Source organism: Lycorma delicatula, chromosome 1 (genome assembly GCF_047948215.1).
Source record: "Lycorma delicatula isolate Av1 chromosome 1, ASM4794821v1, whole genome shotgun sequence".
NCBI classification, from domain to species: Eukaryota; Metazoa; Arthropoda; class Insecta; order Hemiptera; family Fulgoridae; genus Lycorma; species Lycorma delicatula.
This window is the reverse complement of record NC_134455.1, coordinates 309,590,841-309,615,086: the sequence shown is the minus strand read 5'-3', so window position 1 is coordinate 309,615,086 and position 24,246 is coordinate 309,590,841. Positions and strand designations below refer to the sequence as shown.

At 25.7% G+C, this 24,246-nt stretch overlaps 1 protein-coding gene across 1 annotated transcript in view; it reads left to right on the top strand.

The window, feature by feature from the left end:
- Nucleotides 1–1,282: 1,282 nt before the first annotated feature.
- dve (SATB1_N and homeodomain domain-containing protein dve) overlaps nt 1,283–24,246 on the top strand; it is a 217,457-nt gene continuing 194,493 nt past the window's right edge. Inside the window, exon 1 of the mRNA XM_075381353.1 lies at nt 1,283–1,424. Coding sequence (XP_075237468.1) covers nt 1,335–1,424 — 90 coding nt within the window. The 5' untranslated portion in view covers nt 1,283–1,334. The remainder of the gene's footprint in view (nt 1,425–24,246) is intronic.

The following is a 24,246-nucleotide window of genomic DNA, read 5'->3' as shown; positions in this document are numbered from 1 at the left end:
ATAATTCTGTGGCCATTTACTTAGTTATAACGATATAACTAAGTAAATCCAACGGTCATGAGAGGAGATCAGGAAAATATCATAAACAGTGTTTTAAATAAATAAATATTTGAAGTAACGTTTTGTAAGGCTAGGAGTACAACTTTAAATACTATAAATAAATATTTGTAGATGTTTTAAATTAGTTTTAGTTTTTGAACAAGTTTTTTATAGTAATCCACTTCTTTAAATGTTCAATAGATTATTTTAACAGGATATTTATGACTCGCTAATTTAGCGGTTGTTTTTTATCAAGAACTCTAGAACGATTGAAATTATTCATAAAACTATATGTAAAAATATAATAATAACTTAAAATTATACTAGAATACTTAATATCACGCATATAATATTTGTATGATTGATTTAGAATTATAAATGTATTGGAAACTGTATACGACTGGTTCGACCAATTTCAAATTATTGATGTTCTTACGTATGTAACAGTAATATTCAAATATTTTTATATTAGGAATGAACATAATGATATCTGTTAATATTACGTCAGTAATAACATTTACATTTTTGTTCGTAGACCGGGTGAAAATATTTTTATTTGATTTATAAAATGGTGTAGAATATACTTAAGTTTCAGATCAAAATTACCTGTAAATGTATTTTCTTTTAATTTGTGTTTTTACATTAAAAGAAAATCACCTTTCTTAAATTACGGTGGCCTATTTACTTTTATTATCTTTCGTTTCGAAACGTTTCTTCAAGAAATCAAACCGAAAGTTTATGTGCTAATACCGTAAATTTCACCTTCCTCTAGTACTGTATTATCTTTGTAATTGTTAAACGTACAACGCGATGCAAAATATTCATCGGTTTCTAACTCATAAGAATAGTGAAATGCGGCTAGTTAATTTACCTCTATTATTAGGTCACACATTGTAGGTATCCAGATAAGATTAGTACAAATGATGCACTGGCCCCGCCCAGAATCTTCTTTTTGGATTAATAAAAAGTGTGTTTCTCGGTACCGCCTCTGGGCCGTGTGTGAATGAGTACGCCCGCCCCCAGCATGCGCGGAGGCCGTAGCAGTATTACTTTGCCGCCTCCGTACCGCCTCTGAGCCGCCTCCCGACTCCGATCTCGGTCGGGGTCTAAGCGGCGAAAAATAAAATGCGTAAAATATAATAAGGAAAGAATAGCGGAATGTCGGAAAGGAGAATTTGGTGGGGCGGGGGTGTGGCGAGGGAGACATGCGCGCACCTTCGGCAGTGAGAGTCGAGCTAGCGGGCAGAGCGCACATTTGCCGCGTGCTGTGACCACGTGCTCCGCGCTAGTCCAGCATGGACTTCCAGAGTGCGATGGAGACCTTCGCCGAGGCCTGGGTCGCGGCCAATTCCAAAGCGCCCGATTACGCTGCTAATGGATTACAGGTCAGTAATTGATATCAATTAATTACTCTTAAGATGTAATTTGTTATTCTTTGAGTAGTGTAAAATTTTAAGTTTGGTGTTCGTCATCGTCTCGAATACATAACCTAAATGTTTGTAAACAAGTTGTCACTGCTACTCGTTTTAATACATATTATCACTCGATGTTACTTATAAATGTCTAATTTCATTTATCAGTCAGCTGGTTTATATTTAATTATCATAAAAAATTGTTTTTAAATTATAGTTGAAAGTTGCTTTTTAACCGAACTAAAAATACATTTTTACAAATATCTATAATACGTTTCGGTTATCGGGTTTTTACATAAAATATTTATGTAATTATTTAGGTAGGTAAACAAATTTTAAAAAGTTAAAATAAAATAATGACGAGCATTTAGTTTACGATAGTGTTTTTAGATCCGTAATATTTTATATGTGTTTCTGAATGTAGTAAAGACTTAATATATATACTTCAGAATTTAAATTTAAAAAAAAATGTGGTGTCTATTTTATACATGCTTATTTTCATTTTATATAGACCTAACGACATTTATTTTTTTAATATTTATCCTACTAAATTAATAATCCATAAAAAATAACAACATAATAGTTGTATGTTTACAACTATGTAACGCTTAACGATGCTTGTTTTATTAATTATTGTAATAAGAATGTTTCCTATTAACTGAGTAATTAATTTCCATTAAATATTTAAAAAATTAATTTATAATCTTTAAACTGAATTGAATTACAATATTAATTCATTAGGGGTTAATGATCAAATAAAATTCTCAAATAAATATATTTTAATTAATATCCCTTTGGTATTTGTTTTTGATATTAATTAAATTAGGATTAATTTTCCTCAAAAGTAGTTATCCTGATAGTGCTACATTTATATTTTCTTTACAAACAAAAGTAATTTCTTATAAGTTCTTAGGTTTAGATAGGATCATAGAAAATTTTGTAATTAATTTGTATTTTTAGCTGTTTATATGTTAGCATAATTATTAATTAAAATTTTCATATTTCTAACTTTTTTATTCGTTTTATAAAGGTTTAATTTTATATTAAACTTCCCTATTATGTAGAAAATTTTAAAACAACATTTTGAAGTTATTTGTCACAAAATTTTAAAAAAATAATGTATTTTTATTGTTATTATTAAAGTTTTTCATAAAATGTTTTATTAATATATATATATATGTATGCTCCATGTACTAGTAGTAGTAAACTAAATATGTTATGAGGCAATTTTACTGTACTTTATTGAAGAGTAATATTTATTAACTTAACATCATCAGGTTGATGCCTAATAATTACGGTTACGTTTTTATGAATTTCAGAAATGAATTCAATGAGATATGTGAAAAATGTTAAACATAATCTAGTTTTAAACTTAAAATAATTTTAATAATATAAAGGATAAAAATTTAGAATAATTTAAGGAATGTTATTTAGTTAAAAAATGGAAAAGATTAAAGTGCTCTTGTAAAAATTTGCCCGCTTTATTATTCCTTGATTCTTTTAAATTAAAATAAACAATAAAAATATTTAATATTTTTTTATAAATACCTGATCCCTGTAATTTTAATTTGATCAAAAATTACCTACTAGTATAAAAATTCTGCAAATATGATTACTAATATAAATTAACAACTAATTCTCATTTTTATACATGATTTCAAACAATTGTTAATTTAGTTACTCGATTTAAAATCTTGAGATCAATGTAATGACATTTATAAATATTTATTTAAATTATTAAAAATGTAGTATTCATTTTTTTTATTTCTTTTTGGTGACCAGAGATGCCGAAAGTATCTAATATTATTATATTAAATGCTTACAAATATTTTATTATAAGTTAAAGAATAGAAATAGTGATTATGAAAAAAAATGTTATATCTAGTAATAATAGAAAGAACGTTTGCAATAATTTGATTTTTTTTTTTTAAACTTTTTTCAAACATCTATTCCACAAATACATTTTTTTATGTATTAAATTAATACGTACATAAATCTCTTTTCTTAATTACTTATGAAATCATTGCAGCAAATAACTTTGAAATTTTTTGAACTAAATTATAATAAGATTTGCAGAAACTGTGTTAAATTTCCTAAAAACAAAAATTTAACAAAATATTTTCCCGGTATTTTCATAAAGACAACTTGAAAATACTATATTTTAATTTCCTAATTTTATTGTTTTAAATTTCATCTTTTTTAAGTATAAATAAAAATATGCAAGAATTCTAATTCTTATATTCTCATTTTTCTGATTTAACTGGCTTCTTTTTTTGCTGATAAGGAAATTTTTTCAGAAATTTAAAAAAATCATAATTTGAACAATATTTTTTAAGATTGTTTTACTTAAATTCCTATTTAATTCTCAAATCAGTACGTTTTTATTTTGGAATATTTTACTAATATTTAGGTAAAAAGGGATATATTTTTTTGTATAAAAAAGGTTTAATTATATTAATATACATAATTTCCGGTTTTTAGGTCTTATACGTATCTGGTATCCACACTCTTTAGTCATTTTAAATTTAACTAAATCGAGAATTCTACTTAATGTCATCGGAATAATAGAAGGAAGATCTTTTATTTTCCATAGAAATTATTAAAAAAAAAAAAGAGTTATTTAATACACATGGCTATACAGTTATACATAAGCTATTTGATTATTTTAAAAAGTGGGTATAAACTTATTTTCAAAGTTATTATTAGATTCTTATTTACAACTAAAAAAGCACCTTACCTATATGAAAAAATTAAGATTTCAAGTTTTACTAATTCCGTTTTCATATAACAGACTATGAAGAATACTCTAGAAAGATAATCGTAAAAGAAAATATAGTTAAATTATTTTTTTTTTTTAATTTACGGTAGTAAAAGGAATATTTTGTTTGTTCTGAAAAGATTATATACTTTTTAGAGAAAAAATATTATCACCGTTTGTCAGCAAGAAGTATATGATTTTTTATTTATTTGGTTTTAATTTTAGATTGGTTTACTCTTATATAAATGTATATTTCCCGGTAAATATTTTCATTCTATTTATCTGTTTTTTAATTTTATGCTTTAATGTTGTAATGTTATAGTACATTCATCTCACTAATCATTTAAGAAATGTTGATTATCATTAATTATCTACGAAAGAAAATAAGAACTCATTATACAATACAAGTAAGTAATTATTTTTTTGGTATTACCTTTGATATTACCGAGGTGCGGAATGATACAATTAGTCGTTTGTTGTCCTCCGTCTGGTTCGTTTATTCTTTATCTCGTATTCAATCTTTCTAAACAGATTTATATATGAAGCCAACTTACTAAATTCTGTGCATTATAGTATTACAAATAATATCGGATTAAACACATAATTATTGTATGAGTAAATAATACGCTATCAAAAATACTTTTTTTAGATAGTTTTTTCTTCTTCTTTTTCTTTTAATTTAGTATTGTATGTGCTTCTATCTAAGAAATTAAATATTTTTAGTTTAATGAATTTATTATTCTCATCATTTTAATCGAATAAAGGAAATTTCTCTGGTCTCACTAAACTCCAGAAAGATTCAGATAAAAAAAAAAAAATAATAATAATCAATTACTCTTTTGAAAATGACTAATTAAAAGGTATGTCAGCAAATTTCTAAACTTAATTCTGTCGAAGAAATTTAAATTATTTTCAACTGAAATAATGTGTTACGTTGTACATTACATTAAAAAAATGTTAAAAGTTGTAATAGCTATTATATTTTATGCCATAAAAAACAAGGTTTTTTCTTTTCTTTTTGTAGGCTACTTTTAGGCTAATTGTATTTTAGGTTGTTTTATATATATTCGCCATAAAGTGAATATAATCATAAGAATTATTTTAATATTTAACTGTATCATTAGCGAAAGAAAAAAAACAAACAGAGAACGGTTGTCTTTTGGAAAACAGAAATGAATTAAATTAATTTATAGATATAATATGTAAAGAATATACCGGTAAAGATAATATATCCTCTATTAAAAAATCTTGCACGTTTCTCAAAAAAAAAAATGTATTATGATAAAAAGAAAACACCTTAGAAATCTAAATAGCTAATTTTACGAAAAATGTGTAAAACATATTTGTTTTGTTTTTCCCTTAATCATCTCAGTTTGTCCATAAAGTAGAAAAAACAAACTTTACGGTTTTTTTATTGCTTTTTTAAAACATCAGTTTTAAAAATCTCCGAAAAGACGGGTAGAGATAAATTAGTTTAATTTTAATACTGGTTTGGTTTATCTACATATTTATGCAGTTTTACTTAATTTTTTTTCAGATATTACAATTCTTTCAACGCGTAGATCGTTTTTTAAGATATTACTGTGATTTGATTTACTATCATCATAAAAAAAGTTTTGTGCAATATAATGAATGTTTTTCTTTAATTATATTTACATTGTTTAAACTACAAAATATCTGAATTTTTTGAGAGAAAATCTTGAAAATATTTGTAAAATTTTATTTTAAAAAGCTGTATTTGATTATATGAGAAAAATCGCACACTTAGTAAAATACATCAAATCAAACTTTCATAAAATTGAAATATTTATATCAAACGATTCAGAAATTTGTGTTCTTTCCCAGAAAAATACTGTCGTAACTATCTATGATAAAAAATGTCTTCGTGAAATATTATTGAAATTAAATTAATGTATGTGTATTTTATTTTGCAATTCAACACTTCAATTGGATTTTTCTTAAAACAGCCTTTTTATACTTAGAACACTATTTTACTGGGTGTGCGGAATGTACGCGCTGTTACGAGGACAGGCATAATTTTGTATTTACTATTTAAAATGCTGCTTTAGATTAAAAAACCATACGGTTCTATTTATGAGAGGACGAAGATAGCTACACAAAACAGTCGTTTAGAAGCGGTTCCTATAAATTTTTTTAAAATTTAATTATGGTAATAGGGTATCATTTATTTTTATTTATTCAGAATGCTTCAATTGATTTTGGTGAAACAGGCATTTTCCGGTCGTTTACGATTTTATAAACACCCTTAAAATTTTTTATCCATTTTTATTATATTCTAGATTTTACTCCAGTAAAAATTAATGATATTCTTAGACACAAATTTCACATAAAAACTTGGCAATTAATATTAAATTATGTAAAAAGCAACCGCTCCCTTAATTTATTCTAATATTGTAACGAATCTGTTCATCTTTGTTGTTAATTATTTCAATTTCTTATTATAAAAATGGGGAAAAAATTATTATCTTATAGCTGTTCATTTTATATTTCATTGATATGTGCAAGTGATTAGATATTCACTATAATAAGATACTTAGAGATCATAATTAAATGCCAGTTGTAAACTTTTTTTTTTAAATTAATTTCATCTGTGTATGAGTTATCCGTGTAACATAGTTAATGAAAATTAATTTTACAGTAATTTAAAAGCCTTTTTAGGTAAAATTAGCAGTAAATAATAAAATACTAAATGTTTATTGATGTAATAAAAGAATCAAAGAGATTTTTAGTTTAATTACAAAATACGCAGTTAACTATCTTTAATTAATTAATAATTAATTTAATTGTCGTTTTTGTTGTTAGTGTAGAACAATATCTTATTGGAATTCATGATTAAGTATTAAAATTTCATTAAGGTATGTTAATTTTTTTTTATATGTTATTTATTAAATAATCATGCAGATTGCGAAAAGAAAGGCGGATTGTTTTAACTCTTTTTTTTCATGTTTACTCATTACTTCATAAAAATTTTATATCTGAACGAGAAATATCTTACAGGATTATGTTACATGAAATATTTGTTCGAAACATTATTTTTAACATAATTTTTCATTATTTATGTTTTAATTTTAATTTAATTAAAATTATAATTAATCGTTAATAGATTTATTTTCCAAAAATTAACTTGTAGATAATTCAAATAAGGAACATTTTTGTATTAAATTAAGGAGCACAAACGGTTTTTTAAAATAAAATTTGCTTTTGTATCTCTTAAAAGGTTTGAGATCCAAGCTTGAGTAAATAATTAATGTAAGTAGAATCTTAGTACAGTACAACCAGAACGTTATTTCGTGGGATTAAATAATAAAATTATCTTTTTAAAGATGTATCTGTTCTGGATATTAAATTCTAATGTAAAGCTTAGAATGCAATAAATGTAGACTGTTGCATTTTTTAAAAAATAATAAATTAAAATAATTGCGTAACTTAACACAAGTTTTTTTTCTTCCTGAAGGAAATTTCATTAACTGGTCTTTTATACCCTAATGATCAGCATTTGGCATTTGCTGGATAAAAACTGCCTTTGTATGTTTCAATGATTTTTAATTATATATAATTATGACTGAAATATTCCTTAACTGTGGTACAAATTACTTAAAGAATTAGTATAATTTTAATACGATTTTTTTTTATAACGATTTATCTATGTTTATAAAATTAAACCTTTTGGAAGTAAGCGCAAATAGCCTGCTATTTTGAACATTTACTTTTATAAAAATGACAAAAACCAAATTAAAACCCTATTTTTAAATAAAGTAGATTTAGGTTGCTAATTGCTGTAATAATAAAAGTCATCTAATTTCAAAAATATCAGATTTACTTTTCATTTTAAAATTAAAATTACAACCACACACAATTTTATACTGTTTTTTAGCATTTTGAATATAAAATTTTCTCGTACGAAACATATTCATATTCTCAATGTTCCGAGATTTATGCTCAGTTACGAAACTAAAGTTCACGAACTTTTTTTTTAATTTGATATTTATAAACTGTACGCTTTTATGCAACGTTACGGTGTAAGGAAGTATATATATATTTTTTTTTTAAATTAATAAATAAATAACCAATACTTCTTCTTTAGTAATCACGATATAAAACAAAATCTACAAAAAATTGCTTTTCAATGGGTAGCCTATATAAGAAAAGCTTTATTAGATCAGTGTTTAATTTTTTTAGGCTCAACCGAATTGATAAAACCTCTTTCGTGTTAGGTATGAAAATGCTTGAATTTTTTCATAGAAAAAAAATAAACTTATTTATAGTGTTGTCTGTACTTTTAAAAGTAAACGATTTATTTAAAACATTGGCGGATTCTTTTTTGTGACGAAGAAAGGTTTAGTTTTTTCTTTTGGCTCCAATTCTTTTTCCATTTTCGCATTTAAAATAATCTGAATCAAAACTTCTGTATTATATTTAAACAAATGGATTTTTTTATTTTGTTTCTACCATTAGTTGATTTTCTATAACGTTTTTCCTAAAGTAAATTCAAATTTAAAGCCAAATTTCTATTAAAACCATGTCGAAAAATATGTTACACGATGTGAAAAAAGAGGTCTTTGTATTATTTTTTTAACATTGTTTCATTATTAAGTGTGAAATTTTACGTGTATTTCAATTTTTACGTTGCAACCATTTAGGTTAAATGAAAACTTCATTAAAATGTATTATTTGATTATAAAATGAATTTAATTTTTATTTAATAGAACTATTTATTATTATTATTTATGACAAAATAGATTCCTGCATATGTTTGACATTATCATTTATTAATTTTGGGAAACTGGAAGAAAGACATTATTCCCTTTGATGTTTTAATGTCCAGCAACCATTCGTTATATTTTCAACGAAATCATTAAATATCTTCACTTTATCGAAATAGATATTTGGCTAAAATATAATAAATATATATTTCCAGTTTTATTTTTTTATTTATACCATTATTTTATTTACAGACAATCAACAATTATAATAATTAGCGACTTAGAGTTATAGAAAATTGTTTACAAATAATTAATATTTAAATTTTAAACAAACCTTGAACATAAAACGTTAAATTAATAATTGAACATTTGAATATTACCACTGCTTAATCGATATTTCAAACTGTCCATTACGCGTATTAAAATTTGTTAAATCAAGTTTTATTTGTTGTTTTCAGTTAACGAAAATTCTAAATATACTCGTACGTATTAAACTAACGGTCACAGGAAATATAGACCTTCAAAATTTATATATATATATATACACACACACATACATACTCGTGCGCGCGCGCGTTTATGTGTGTGTGTTTGTAAATGAATTATTAAAATATTTAACTTCTAGTATGAATCTGTATAAAGCTAATGTAAAAAAATTTTATTTCTTTGTCATAATGAATTAATTTAAAAATTATCTATTTTATTATTAATAAAGGCATATTAGTTGACCAAATGAGCTGTTTTTAATGATTATGTAACAATGGCGGGATTTAGTTTAGATAAATCATGATTAATTTTTTTTTCTTTTGTTTTGTAAATTAATTAATGATTGTTATTTTTGCTGTAACATTTTTTTGTCAAATTATATTAGAAAAATAGGCTTAATATCCTTCTAATAAAAATATGTTACGCATTTAGTTTCTTAATTTCTTTATTAAAGATTAATAATAAGATATCATTTATTAACTAATTAATTGTCAATTAAAAAAAAAATAATGTTATCAATACTGTTAAGCTTTTTCCGTTATTTACTGTTTATCTCTTCACTAATTCTGATTGGTGTTCCCATAAATATAAGTATAAAAATATAACATGAAATCTACGCATTTTTTTTTTTAGTTGGTAAGAAGGTTTTATATATATATATATATAAATATTACTTCCGTCGTATACCATTTCATGCACTAATTAGAAAAACGTTAGAAGATTGACATAAATATAATATATAGTATCGTGTAATAGTATTCACAGACTAATCCTCTTGGAAATCCCATATTCTATATTAGAACTTGGAATAACCACTTATTATTAATCTAAAGGTAATACATTTTGGAATATTTATGTTAATATATAAATAATAATGGTCTAATAATAATGAATTCATATGTGAATTCTCCAATAAGTGAATTAATTGTGTGTACTTCTTTCCAAAATAATATTTTCTATAATTAAAAAAAAAAAAATTATAATAATTACTGTTCCTAATAAAAATTATTAATAGCCCGCACTCACAAATATAGATGTTCACAACACCGACAAAAATTGTATTCCAGTTATTTAAATTGTTACCAGAAGGTAACAAATTGTAATATAATAAATCAGCAGCAACGTTAATATTAAAAAAAAAGGATGAAATTTTCTTAAATAGATTGAAATTATTTAGTCAGTAATTTATATATTTATAATTAGTACAAATATTTTGATAAAATGGATGCGTTTATTCCTTTTTTTTTTTATTATTGGGACAGAAAGAAAGAAATATCTTCTGTCTTATGATTTAGTCGTAAGCATTTCAATTGCTTGCAGAACACCGAAGCATCATACTTAGTTACGTAATGCTTATTCTTTTCTCCTATTTATTGAAGAATAATTGCAAATACCTTGCAAAATTAATTAATAATTAATGTTAATCCGGTGCAGGAATCTATTTTGTTAAAAATAATAATAAATGACATTTTATTAAATACAAACAAATGTATTTTATTTTAAGTGGTACTTATTTTTATTGAAAATATATATTATTAATTATATTTACCTCATTTACTTCTATTTATTTTTTCATTTAAAGTAAGTTTACGAATTGAACTCGTTTTTGAGTGTTTTTTTATTATTATTCTTTTAATTGTGTTCTGCTAGAAAGAAGTAGTGAAAAAAATCAGCTAAAAAATAAAAACCAGTATACGTCTCTCTTAATGAATTATTTTAAAATGCAGAACGTGTTAATCAAACCGGTCATAACAGAAGCGATCAAACTGCAGTTAAGGAAATCTTAAAAATTAAAAAAAGAAAAATTTCATTCAAATATCCGTAGGTTAAGTGGTTTTCAAGATATGTGAGGACAAAAACATTAAAAAAGACAGCTCTTAAAAATACAGGTCAAAATTGAGAATCTCCTTTCGTTCATTTAAATCTGCCCATCAGTAATTGTAAAACTGTTGTTTCTGCTAAATTATTATGTATATTTTTCACAAAAATTTTCTCTTAATACGTATTACATATTATGATTAATGTGGGCCTAAAGTGAAAAGAAAATGTAACTGATCAAGCGTGTAAGAATGTGTAAAAGAGCGTGTGTATTTTATCTTTGTAATCTTTGAACTATTGATTCAGTTGATTATTTTATAATCGAGTTAAAAAAAAGAAGAGATTCTCTATTAATCCGTAATGTTACTTTAATTTCACCAAGGGCTGAATTCAATAATTTCTTCTTTTATTTTTCTTGCAGAGGAATTCTTCTAGTGATACAGATTTTCACATATAGTGAAAAATTTTTAAATAAAAATTACACTGCTTTTCAACATTATTTTTACATACTTTTCTTTTTTTCCATTATCATTGAGTAGATAAAATTTTTTTGTATGATTAATTCACCATATTAGCTTGAACATGGAAATATGAAATGGAAACTTTTAGCGTATGAGTAATGTCATGCCTGACCGGGATTCAAATCGGGGACCTACGGAAGAAAGGCCGAGACGCTACCATTATTATGTAGAGCTTGATTGATTCTAATATTGCACCCCGATATTCAAAGTATTTTCATGCAAAAATTTTCGAAAATAAATGATAAAAAATAACACTTGTTCACATATTTCAGAGAACCTTAGTTCTTTCTTGTAAATTTTAACAAGATGCAACATTTTTTTCGTTTTTATGTTTTTGAAATTCGTTTTTTCACGCGGTCACCTTACTTTTGTTAGGCTATCCATTTTTTAAAATAATTGCAACTGAAACATATGTTAATAGCAGAATTAGATAAACTTAAATAAAACCGACATCACAGAAAAACGAGCTAAAGTTTAAAATAAATAAAGAAGAAAAGAAAATATATTACTTTCTAATCTTTAGTGCGGTTTTTTCCAGTTCATAATACAAAAACGTTTCAGCGGAGTGTGTTATTCAATAAAGCAGTATTACTGTTTCCTATATTTAACCGAACTAAGTATCTGAGGAAAGTAAAGGATAGTAAATACTGTACACGAAAAATAGCTCAAAAATTTCATACATTTTTATTCCAAATAATTATGAAATATTAAACATATTGATAATTAAAATCTCTTAATAAATCAATAAATATTACAAAATTAATTCGGGTATTTAATTTAAATATATATAATTTTCTCACTACAGAATATAAAACTCATTTATCAATATAAAATTTATTTGTTGTAATAATTACAAATTGATTTACATCTCTCTCTCACTCTCTCTCTCTCTCTCTCTCTATATATATATATATATATATATATATAGTATCAAATTCTTTGCTATGGCCTACAACTGACATTGTGTACATGGCAATTTGAAAAAAAAATTTAATTTCCTTAAAACCCTATCCTCATTTCCGTTCTAAAATATCGTACCATCAAGATCCTTTTTTTTCGTTTTAGCCTCTATGAGCTACATTATTTCAACTAATTTACTTTTTCAATTTCTCTTTCTTCCCCTTCTCCTTCTTTGTTTTTTTTACTTTCTTATGACAACGTATACTTCCATTCTAACTGAGTTTTCCTGAAAAACATGTGTTCTTTTTTAATTTCTTTCTCAGTATTGACCGTTTTTTTTTAATCTTCTTGTTTTATTTTCAGTTTACCATGTCCCTTTCAGTTTCTTTGAACGAGATGTTATTGGTTTTTGGATTTTTAGAGTGTAAAAAAAGCCTATTTTCCAACCTATTATGGTTCATTTTTTGTAAGTAACCGTAGAAGGCGATTCTTTTATTACATCTAATGTTAATAAACAGTTCATTATTGTTTCTTCTTCTGTATTTTTCTCTGTGTTTGATGAATTGTAGGAACTTTATGAGTATTCTTCTTTCATTTATTTGCACTTAATCAATTAGAAGTTTCTTGTTAAATGTCAAAAATTAAGATGAATATGGAGCTTCCGGACGAATGACTAGCGTAGTTCTTATTTTAACGTTCATTCATATTGATTTCTTATTGTAGGTGTTCTTATTTGATTCATAAGTCAGCTTCATTTCGTTGATTATTGACCTGATTCCTTACTTTTCAGGGAATTTGACCTCAATTGCCTCCCCTAGGTACTTGAACTTTTCGGTTTTGTTCATTTTTTCATAAGCCGTAATTAGTCTTTTTCTTTTTTTTTTTTGACAGCAGATTTGGATATTCGTCGTAAACTTAGTTTATTTGAAGGAGATCTGTAATCCTATCTTTTCTGTTTACCCTTTTAATAAGGGAAGGAATAAGAAGAACAAAGGTTTTGCATGATTATTACAACACAACATTCGTAAAAAAAATTCTCAATAAAATTAATAAAAAAGATCATACAATTGATAGATGTTAAGATCGAAATTCTTGTTAAAATAAGACCGTTTATGATCAGTTGAACTCGTAAAAGGTGATTTAGTTAATTGGAAACACGGATAATTGGGTATCGGATAATCGGTGTCTACACTACGTATAAGTATATAATTAAAACAAGGTTTATCGATGTTACTTGTATTTATACATAAAAAAAAATTGCTCAGTAGCAAGCAGCGGTTAGATGTCGGGTTATTATGAACCTTTGTATATGCACTACATGCATAATAATTACGTGTCTATTTTAATTGGAAGTGTATTTTAATTGTGGTGGCGTTCCCACGCAGGAATATATATGTTCTATAGTACATGTATAAATTCATACGTACACACCGCAGTTAACTGCTGTTGTGGCAAGCAGCTGAGTTGTTCTATGCAGCTAGTTATCTCTGGGTCATGGCTTATGGCTTGTCAGATAATCCCCTTAATCTCACTAATGCCTCCCTGCCAGGTCAATTGTTGATGGACAACTCGAGCTCAGCAATCCGACGCAGCTGTTCAAAGATGGTTAACTATCTTTACTAGACACGACTTTCATTCTTTTCCATTTTATTTTTTATTATTTTTTTTCATATTGCTTGAAATAAACTTACAAAAAGATTAATTATTATCATTACGTTTATATTAAAAATATCAGTAGATACGAACCAATTTTAATCTCATTAAATTTCTTGTATAGCAATTTACAGTAAAGTAAAATTATTGTAAAAAATATAGTAATTTTTATTACAATTATTACAGTAATTTTGTGATATACAATAGAATAATTACAGCTCGTTACAGGTAAATTATGAAATTACTTGCACATAATTTAATACGCTTATATATTATTTGTGTTACCACGAATAACAAGAAAATAAAACATTTTCTACTTATTTTGTCGTTTAAGATTTTTGATGATAAAGTTACAAAATAAAATTGTTTCTACCGATCTCCGTAGCTGAGTAGGTAGCGTCTTAACATTTCGTGCGGAGATCCTCGGTTTGAATCCCTGTCAAACATGGCATTTTTTCATACGCTACCAATTTCCTCCGGGCTAATAACTATAGCTGTCGATACCTGTTCTTTCATAAAAATAAATATATATTTAACAATTAAATCTAGCTTAACAAAAAGTTGAATGGATGTAAAAATTTTCAAAAATTATATGATATAAAAGAGGTTTGGTATGCTGTTATAAATCGTATTTAATTTACAGTATTATCAGAAAAGAAAACAATTATACTGTGATTAATTTTCCATCGAAATACTTTGTTGTGGTTATTTTATAAAATGTATTTTAAATCACTAAGATAACCCAGCCAAATCAGACAAAATTACTCTGCAGAACTACACAATCTTGATGAATAATAACTATTCTTTTGTATCTCGGTATGCTAGTTCCAGTTTCTGTAATTTATGAAGACTATTACTATTTTATTGAACGATTTATCAATATTAGAACTCACTGCCTGTTTTAGCTTTATGTACCTTTACCTCATGTACTTGGTTTTTTGTCAAATCGGCATAACTTGATCGTTATTTTTAGATTTTAGAAAGTGTAAAATTACAGGAAACTTCCTTCTCTTGAATAGTAAAACCTACTGTTAATCAATTTTTTCCAAAATAAAACATTTCGTAAAAAATAAAACATTTACTGGTAAAATTATATTCGAATTTTTTTTATTCAAATGATGTATAGTTGATTTAAGAACATCACGCTAAAAACTATGGCCAGGCCAATGGCTGGCTATAGTTTTTAGCTTGGGGACATCAACATAATAAAAATTATTACATCAATATTATTAAAATTGACATAGAAGCTTGGAGACATCAATATAAGCTCATAATGTAAACCCACCGGGTTGGTCTAGTCGTGAACGCGTCTTCCCAAACCAGTTGAATTGGAAGTCGAAAGTTGTAGCGTTCAAGTCCTGTCAAAGTCAGTTATTTTCGCACAGATTTGAATATTAGATCATGGATACCGGTGTTCTTTGGTGTTCTTTGGTTCTTTGGGTTTCAATTAACCACACATTTCAGGAATGGTCGACCTGAGACTGTACAAGACTATACTTCATTTACAGTCACACATATCATCCTCATTCATCCTCTGAAGTATTATCTGAAAGGTAATTACCGGAGGCTAAACAGGAAAAAACAAAGCTCATAATGTAAGATTGTCCAACACCAGCGAATTTTCACTAATAAAGCAGTTGTTTTTAGTACAATAAATTTAGACCTTTGAAAATTAAAATGCTTTTAATTTACTTCAAAAAAAAAAAAAATACTCATTGTGTATTTTTACAATTAATAATTTTATTTTCAATAAATGTTACCACTGACATCAATGCACTTTTCAAATCGTTAATAATATTAAAATTCATATCATTTTTCTGTTACGTTTATTCTGTTTTGTTTTTAATAATAAAAGTAGATTTTATTTTGTTCTTCATAGACTTTATTACATCAGTTTTCTAAAAATTAAGTTCTCTACAACTTTTGTTGATAAAATTTATGAATTTATTAGTAACCTAATAAAGTAATTGTACTTCTAACCTAAAGAATGTGTTTTTCGTTACCGAAGTTTTCTGCTTTCCCTAGAATATCATGAAGACTACGGATGATATAGTTCTGGGACCTTTTTTATTAACTTTTTCAAGTAAAATAACGGAAGAAACCTGAAGTTTATCCCTTATAAAACGCCTAAAATAATTCAGTATAACCTCATTTCACCGAAGAAACTGAAACACAAGCAAAATTTTTTTCTAGCCGTAACTTTATAACAAAGCGTTTTCGGACATAAATTTGTACGTACCATTCTTCTTTATTTCCAGCTGTAGAATCGATTCCCTAATTTCCTTTCCTCCTGAATCTCTTTGTTAAATCTTTTATTACTGACAACGGAATTCTCATTAAAAATAAAATTAATTTTGAGTGATTTCGTTTGCTTATAAGAAAGTTCAGATATTTTTCAAGTGTACTTCTAATTCTGCTATGATATTTTTTTTAATCGGTATTCTATAAAATTCTTCAGACTAATAAATTGCTTATGAACCCAAAAATATGAGAAAAAATAAACTATTTTACATAACATAAATTATATTAAAATTTTATAAAAATCTCTAATTGTTTTTGAGAAATTAATCTTTGAGATTTTGAAAAATAATGGGTTTTCTTCAATAATAGAACATTGGTTGGTTTTCTTATTGACTTAGGCTGTTTTCTTAACTTCAAAAAGATTCGTTTTTAAATATTTTATAAAATACGAGATGTAATGTTATAAACTGAACATTTATGTATGATTTGTAATAAATTTGTGTAAATGTGTGTTATTTTACGTATATTTACGATTCAATCTTTTACACAACATGAAGGGATTTATAATTTTCCTCGAATATAATTCGATAGTAGGTTTCTGGTTAATTTTAATGTCTTGATATGTAGTTTATGGAATGAATCTGATTTCTCTTAATACTGCGTTGCAGAAAAGTTTGACCAGCTTTTTATTTAAACAGGTAACCATAGTATGTTTTCCGTTGGTCGTTTTTTCTCTATTTTTACGCACGATAATTATGTAGGCGTACATAAAAAAACAAACAAATCAAAGAATGAATATTAGTATACATATTATGAATGAAAAACAAAGGAAAATATTATTGAAATGTACCTATTAGTGTTCTATAGTAAACGAAAGTTTTTACCCATAAGTAGCCAACCATTATTTTCTCCTTTATTCAAAAAAAGAATTAGTATAAAAGATGTTTGTATTTAATAAAGACGTTGCTGATATTTTATAGGTTGTAAGCATTGCCAATTTAGATTTACTCTTTTGTAAGTGATTTATTTTTATAATAATTTTAAAGGATTTATTACAACTCATTAACTTCGTTGGTGTCATTATATATGATTTTATATTTTAACAACTATTGTTTACTTTCAGCGGTAAGGTTGATAAATTTGTTTTTAAAAATATTAATTGTATTTTAAATATATACCATTTGTAAAACTATTTTAGTTATGAATTGAATGATACTCTGGATTTTTGTTTTCCGAAAGGAACTTATCAAACTTAATATAATGCAGAAAATGAGAATTTATAATTGGAATTACTTGGTGCAGATATTCTTTAACCCGGACTCTCCTGCAAGACAAAGAAACCAGCTGAACAATTGACATTAGAAAAAATATGTTTCTTTACCTCCGCAAGGCCAATTTTTTACAATTCAAGATACCTAATTAGAACTAACTATTTATGAAGAAAAATAATAAAAAAGAACTATTTTTTTTTTTTATCGATTTGCTTGTAAGTAATAAAAGACTGAAAGTATACTCAGTTTTCCTATCCGATTCTAAAATTTCAGTTCCACCTTTGTATTTCCCAAGTTAAATGTTTTGTTCTTTGAAAGAATTAATTTTCTTTCAGATTATCGACTAAGCACATTAGTTCAGTACATATGTATAGTTTTGCGAACGGAAAGATTATCATGCCTTCAATAGTAATTTAAACTCTTTCACTGCTTTTTCTTTAATGAAGTCTTTTTTAAATTCAATTTGATTTTATTAAATGACTATGTCTTACTCATTTTTTTCAAAATGCATTTGATGTAAAATGGTATTTTTATATTAGGTTCTTATTATTTATTCTAAAATCGGTCAAATAAATCGAATTAAACATCAACAGTTATTGATTAAATGAAAAAAAAACTCGTAAAACGTTCGAATACGTTCTTGTTTTTTTTATAAATGTAATTTTTTAATATTTTGATTAATTTATTAAGGATTAATTTGTGAACCATAAAATTTATTGAATTTTAGAAAAAAATGTGTGCCTTAATTGTATATGTAATCTCATGAAATAAAATAATGCAAAAATTACGGAATTAACTGAGTAGAATATTGACAATTTTTATTAATTTGATAAAACATTCGTTTGTTTCGATTATTATGTTTGCATTATAAGATATCTACCAACAATCAAAACATCAAAATAATAGATGGTGAAAATTATTTTCTAAAAACCAACAATTAAGATTGTTTAAAATTATAAAACAAAAAAAAATTGTCAAAAAGGTAACTTTTATTTTACAACTTAACTAGGCTATCATTTATTTTATCATTATACCTGAAGAATGCGTAGTTACAAAACTTAGGTAACTGAATTTGAAATACCTTAGTAAAGATATATTTTCTAGTGATTTTTTTTCATATAAAGATAGATAGATATTTTATACTAAATGGGTAGGAATTGAAAGTTAACATTTAATTATTTATGAAATGCAAATCTTTCGAATATTATATTGCACATTTTTGTCGAAAGGTTTTCCTAAAGTCGTCCATCTATAGCGTATAAATTTCAAAAAATTCAGATCCTTAAAGAGGATAAATTAACACATAATTATGAAAGTATTTCTAAAAAATGTCTATTTATTTAAATTATTCTTCTTAAAATTTTTCACATAAAATGTTTTCTGAACAAGAAACAAAATTGTTTTTCTGGAACAAGGTTGAGTTACCTTCCGCAGAAAAAGATAATCATACAAAGGTAGTTGAAAACGTTAAAATATCTGATTATTTGTTTTACAAAATCAAGATAGAGTAAATAAATTACAAAAAGTAAATTTTTCCTGTTGAGAAGAGACTATCCTACTTTTTGTATACATAAATTTCAATGAAGACCTCTTCTTTACGAAAAAAGGGATCTTTTAGGTCCGTCCATGGTCTATCAAGCTTCCTTCATTAATTTGGTGGAAATGCCATGAAATTTTTAAAGAATCCAATTATATACTTAGTTAATATTAAAAGAATATAACGACACATGTTACTTTGTTTATTCTTAAAATTAAAATAGGGAACATATTTAATAAATTCTCTAACTTAATAAATTTAAATATTGAGTAGGAATATATTATGGATTTTTTTTGCACAGATAAAAACGTATCTGTTCGTAAAACAAGAAATTTAATAAATAAATTAATTAACAAACTCTTTTTATCCTATAAAATAATAATTCTTATTATTTACTTTGTATTTAGAGTTTATATATATATTTTTTTTTTTGTTGAAATAATATTATTTTTACAACTCTTAAGTTACGAGTAAATTACAGAATGAGAAACTAGCTTACGGTAAAAAAATAATTTTTCATTTTTATTCATACCACTTGCTGTTAGGGTTTAATTATAGGTGCTTCCTTACCTGCTGTAGCTTAATTGTTGGCTGGAATAAGTAACAATGACCGCTGCTACATGTAACCGACTCTGTACTCTACATTGTACATAATCATTGTAAGAATAACGTCGATTTAAATCGATAAAAACAAATACGTATGATACAAAACTAAAATAGATTTTAGTTTAATCTAGTAATTGGTAAATTAATAATGTTACTGTAGTTTTCAATAGCATTTTCATTAATGAGACCCTCTGTAATCATCATTAATACCTTAAAATCATATTTGAAAGTAAACTTAATGAATTTCAGTATTCAAAATTAGTCTAATTAATTAGTCTTAATATCTTTTACTTCTTATTTTATAAAATGGCAGTAATAAAAATATGGTAATGATACCAAAATATCGAAGTGTGCTTTTATTATTAGTGTGTTTATTATTATTAGTATTTATTATTAGTGTGCTTTTAAAATATGATTAGTAAATATTAAAATTACTACTGACATAATATTGTTAAAAAAAATTTACATTTTTTTACTAAATATTATTAATTTATTTATTAATATTATTATTTATTTATTTATTTTTTTATTATTATTAATTGTATTACTCATATACACAGTATAAAAGATATTTTTTTATTACCGAGCAAGAATATGTTTTAAAACTGTTTCACGCTTTGTGAATCACTCCTTCACTCCGCTTCCCTATTATTTTTTATTGGCAGTAGAACTAGGACACTATTCACACGCAATTTTTTTTGATTTCCAATAAACAAATTATTGTTAACCGTACATATGCAGGCAGGTAATGCGAACATTCAGTTAATCCAAACTTTCTGCATATAGTGTAATTTTGATCGCGATCGCTTTGGGTCAGTCAAAGGATTTGTTTGTGACTGAACAGCCATAGATAATAAAGATCACTATAATTACGTGATCTGTAATTTTATTTTATGATGAAACTCTATCAGTAGAAGTTCCAGTTCTCCTAAATTTCCTAATTCCTTTAATTTCCGCCGAAAAACTCCGCGTAAAGAGTTGAGTTTATTCTCCTGAATGATCTATCTCAAGTAAAATCTCTTTCGGTTTTTCGGTTAATTTCTCGTCGGCTTTATTTCCAAATTGTTTCCGCATACTCTTTCTTTCAAAATTCAACAATCAAGGCATCGATTTTTACAGCAATATAAGCATTTCCAAATATGTATATTATCAACGAAAAACAATTGCAACACCCGATTACTTCATCGTCGATTTACTATTGTGTCTAGCGGATAAATACAGAGTTTATCCATTCACATGCTGATCTGTCCATGCCCGTCCGTTTTTGCAACGAACAACGAGCATGGCGATAAGATTGACACATAAATAGGGAAATGACATACAAACTCACTATCATATATAACATTTTAAGTACAACAATTTTTAAAAGATTTTTGGTGTCTTGAATTTCAAATCATGACTTTGCAGTAATCCATTCACTTGTAATGACTTTACTGACTTCACCCAAAGAACTTGTTTCATGCGTATTTCCCTAACTCAATTCATACAAAAATTCTTGTACTTTTAAATAGTGGGTTTACACATATATCAATTAGTTTTAAAATTGATATCATGCCCTCAAAAAAGATATGATATTCAAAACTTTCTGCACCGTTAAACATCTTACGTTATCAAATAATCTTGAAACTTTTAACAAGTGGTTTATTTAATTTCACAGCAGTTTCCCACATACATAATAACATAACAGTTTACACATACATAATGTGTACACAAAAATATTGTAATAAATTATAAATAAAATATTATAATTAGATAAATAGACCATTTGATTCTGGGTTTCATCTGAGAAAGGAAATCTTACTCGTTCCTTACATTTTATTCAATTTGAAACATCTGGTAATCCATTTATTTTTTATTATACAAATCCACGCGGATTGGCTTAGCTGAAGTATTTCTTTTCTATATAATATATGACAATAACATTTTCCCATTTACCGACATACTTACTGCCTGAACAACTAAAATTCTTTTTTTTATCGTTTCATACCAGTGTAAACAAAATCTCTAACATTCATGAAATATCCACAACAATCTTGTACGGAAGTCAGTCAGTTAAATAAAAATTGTGTTCGTATTATTAGAATAAACACGACAGTACTTTAATTGACCAAAACATTCAGAAGTATTAATATTTCTTTATTAATCAGTTAGAATTTACGTGAATTTCCTGTATGTGTTTTACCGCACATTTTAACCTGTGAATTGCTGATTGATATTCCAACCTAAGTTTCATTTATCTCTAGTAAAAAATTGCATACAATATTTATTCTGTTTAGTATATGGAAACCTTAAGTAACGTTGTGTTTAAATTAGTAGTAAAAAAAGTATACGATTACATTTTTACTACTTTAATAAGCCAATATGAATAATCGCTCAGTTGATGTTCTTACTAAAATTTCATGTAATTTATAAATAATGTCTCAGTATGAAGTAATTTTTATTCATAAGCTTTAGCTAATTTTTATTGAGAATTGCTTTATAACGCCTCTTCTTGTTGTTAGGATTATTAGAATTCTTTTAGAAATACCTGATAATAAATATTCTTTGCCTTCACTATAATAAAATGTCAGCATTCTCTTAAAATTTACTAAGATATCCAGGAAATAATTCGTTTTATGATTCTATGTTTTTTTTTTTTTTTGTTATATTTTAATAAAATACGAATAGATACTTCAAAATCAAGTTCAATAATCAAGAAAAATAACAGTATTAATTTCTGCAGTTCATGTTTAAATTTAATTTTCTTTTGTTTCAAGTCAAGACCAAATTAAATCAAACAATTACCAACGACTACGAATTAGATTGCAGACAACATATTTTTTTTTAAATTTATGTTTGTAAGGTTATTTCACGTTTAGTTTCACGTTTGTTTTAAATGTTGTTGAGCGTAAATTTAAATCCATAAAAAAACGCTACTGAGTGAAACAATCATCGCTAAAAATCCAAAAGCATTGAAGAGAACCAATATTAAAGTAATTATTTATTTTACAATTAAAATGATATATTTGTGTATGTATTTTATTAAGAAGCTGAAATTAAATGATTAATTATCGTTAATATGTTAAATTTATGTTAATAAAATGGAACGCAATGAAGTATAAAGTATTTTTTTATTAAATCTTGTAATATAGAGAATGCATTAAATTGATCCAGTTATGTAAAATGCGTTCGAAATGTTGCTGGCACTGAAATTATGGAAGTGTAATGACAAAACTTTCTTAATTATTAATTTTATTTTTATTTCAATATTTTATAAAAAGGAATATTACAACTGGAATAATTTATAAAAGGTGTTAAAAATGACCTTCTCTAACAATACAATACTGCACACTTGTCAATCTGTTTTCAAACAATTTAAGCAGCTGATGTACTGGAATGTTTCTTATGTATGTCGTTATTGCGGTTTTTAGTTCGTCAATTGTGAGTGGCTATTGCGATACACTGTTTCTCTGCCCCCAATAGAAAGTGATCTGAGGGAGTCAGATCGGGTGATCCTGCCGGCTACAAACCTCTCGAAATGATTCGTTCACCAAAAACATTGGTAAAACATTTTTTATAAAGATTTTTTATATACCAGTCTATTGATTTAATCAATTTTAATTTTAATTTCACATTAGCAAAAGCTGAATGTTACATTAAAGAAAAATTTTGCTCAAACATTTCGAAAAATAAAAATTATTGTAAAACACTAAAAAAGTAACACTTGGATATTTAAGCAGAACGTCAAACTAATTGTGTAAGTACTTGAAAGCCTTTCAGAAGTAAAACGTAAATTAATATTAGTTTAATTCTTTTGTCAGTATTCTGTAAAATTAATCCCGTATCTTTATTAATAATGAATAGGCGTAATAGGCTTTATTTTACAAAAATCTATTTTTTCATATTTTGCAAAAATTACGAAAATTTTCGTTTTATACAGTGTATAAATATGTACATCATTTATGGATTTTAATGCGTTTCAACTAATTTGTGGCTACCGGGATTCAGTGTAGTGTAACTGCACGTACTCGCCGCTACTCGACTCCACCCATCACAACGGCTTCCCACTGAACTTGCTACTGCAAATCAAAACAAAAATAATAGTACTTCCAACACGTATCGTACAATTCATTTATTCAATAAACTACTGTTTATTAAATTTTATATTTTTATATAACTATTTTCTTCCTCAATTTTTTTTCTTTTCATAAATTAAATTATTTCAGTTCCTCTTTGTATCTTCTTATTCTGTCTAAATTATATAACAATTAATCATCTAATTAATATTATTACATTCTACA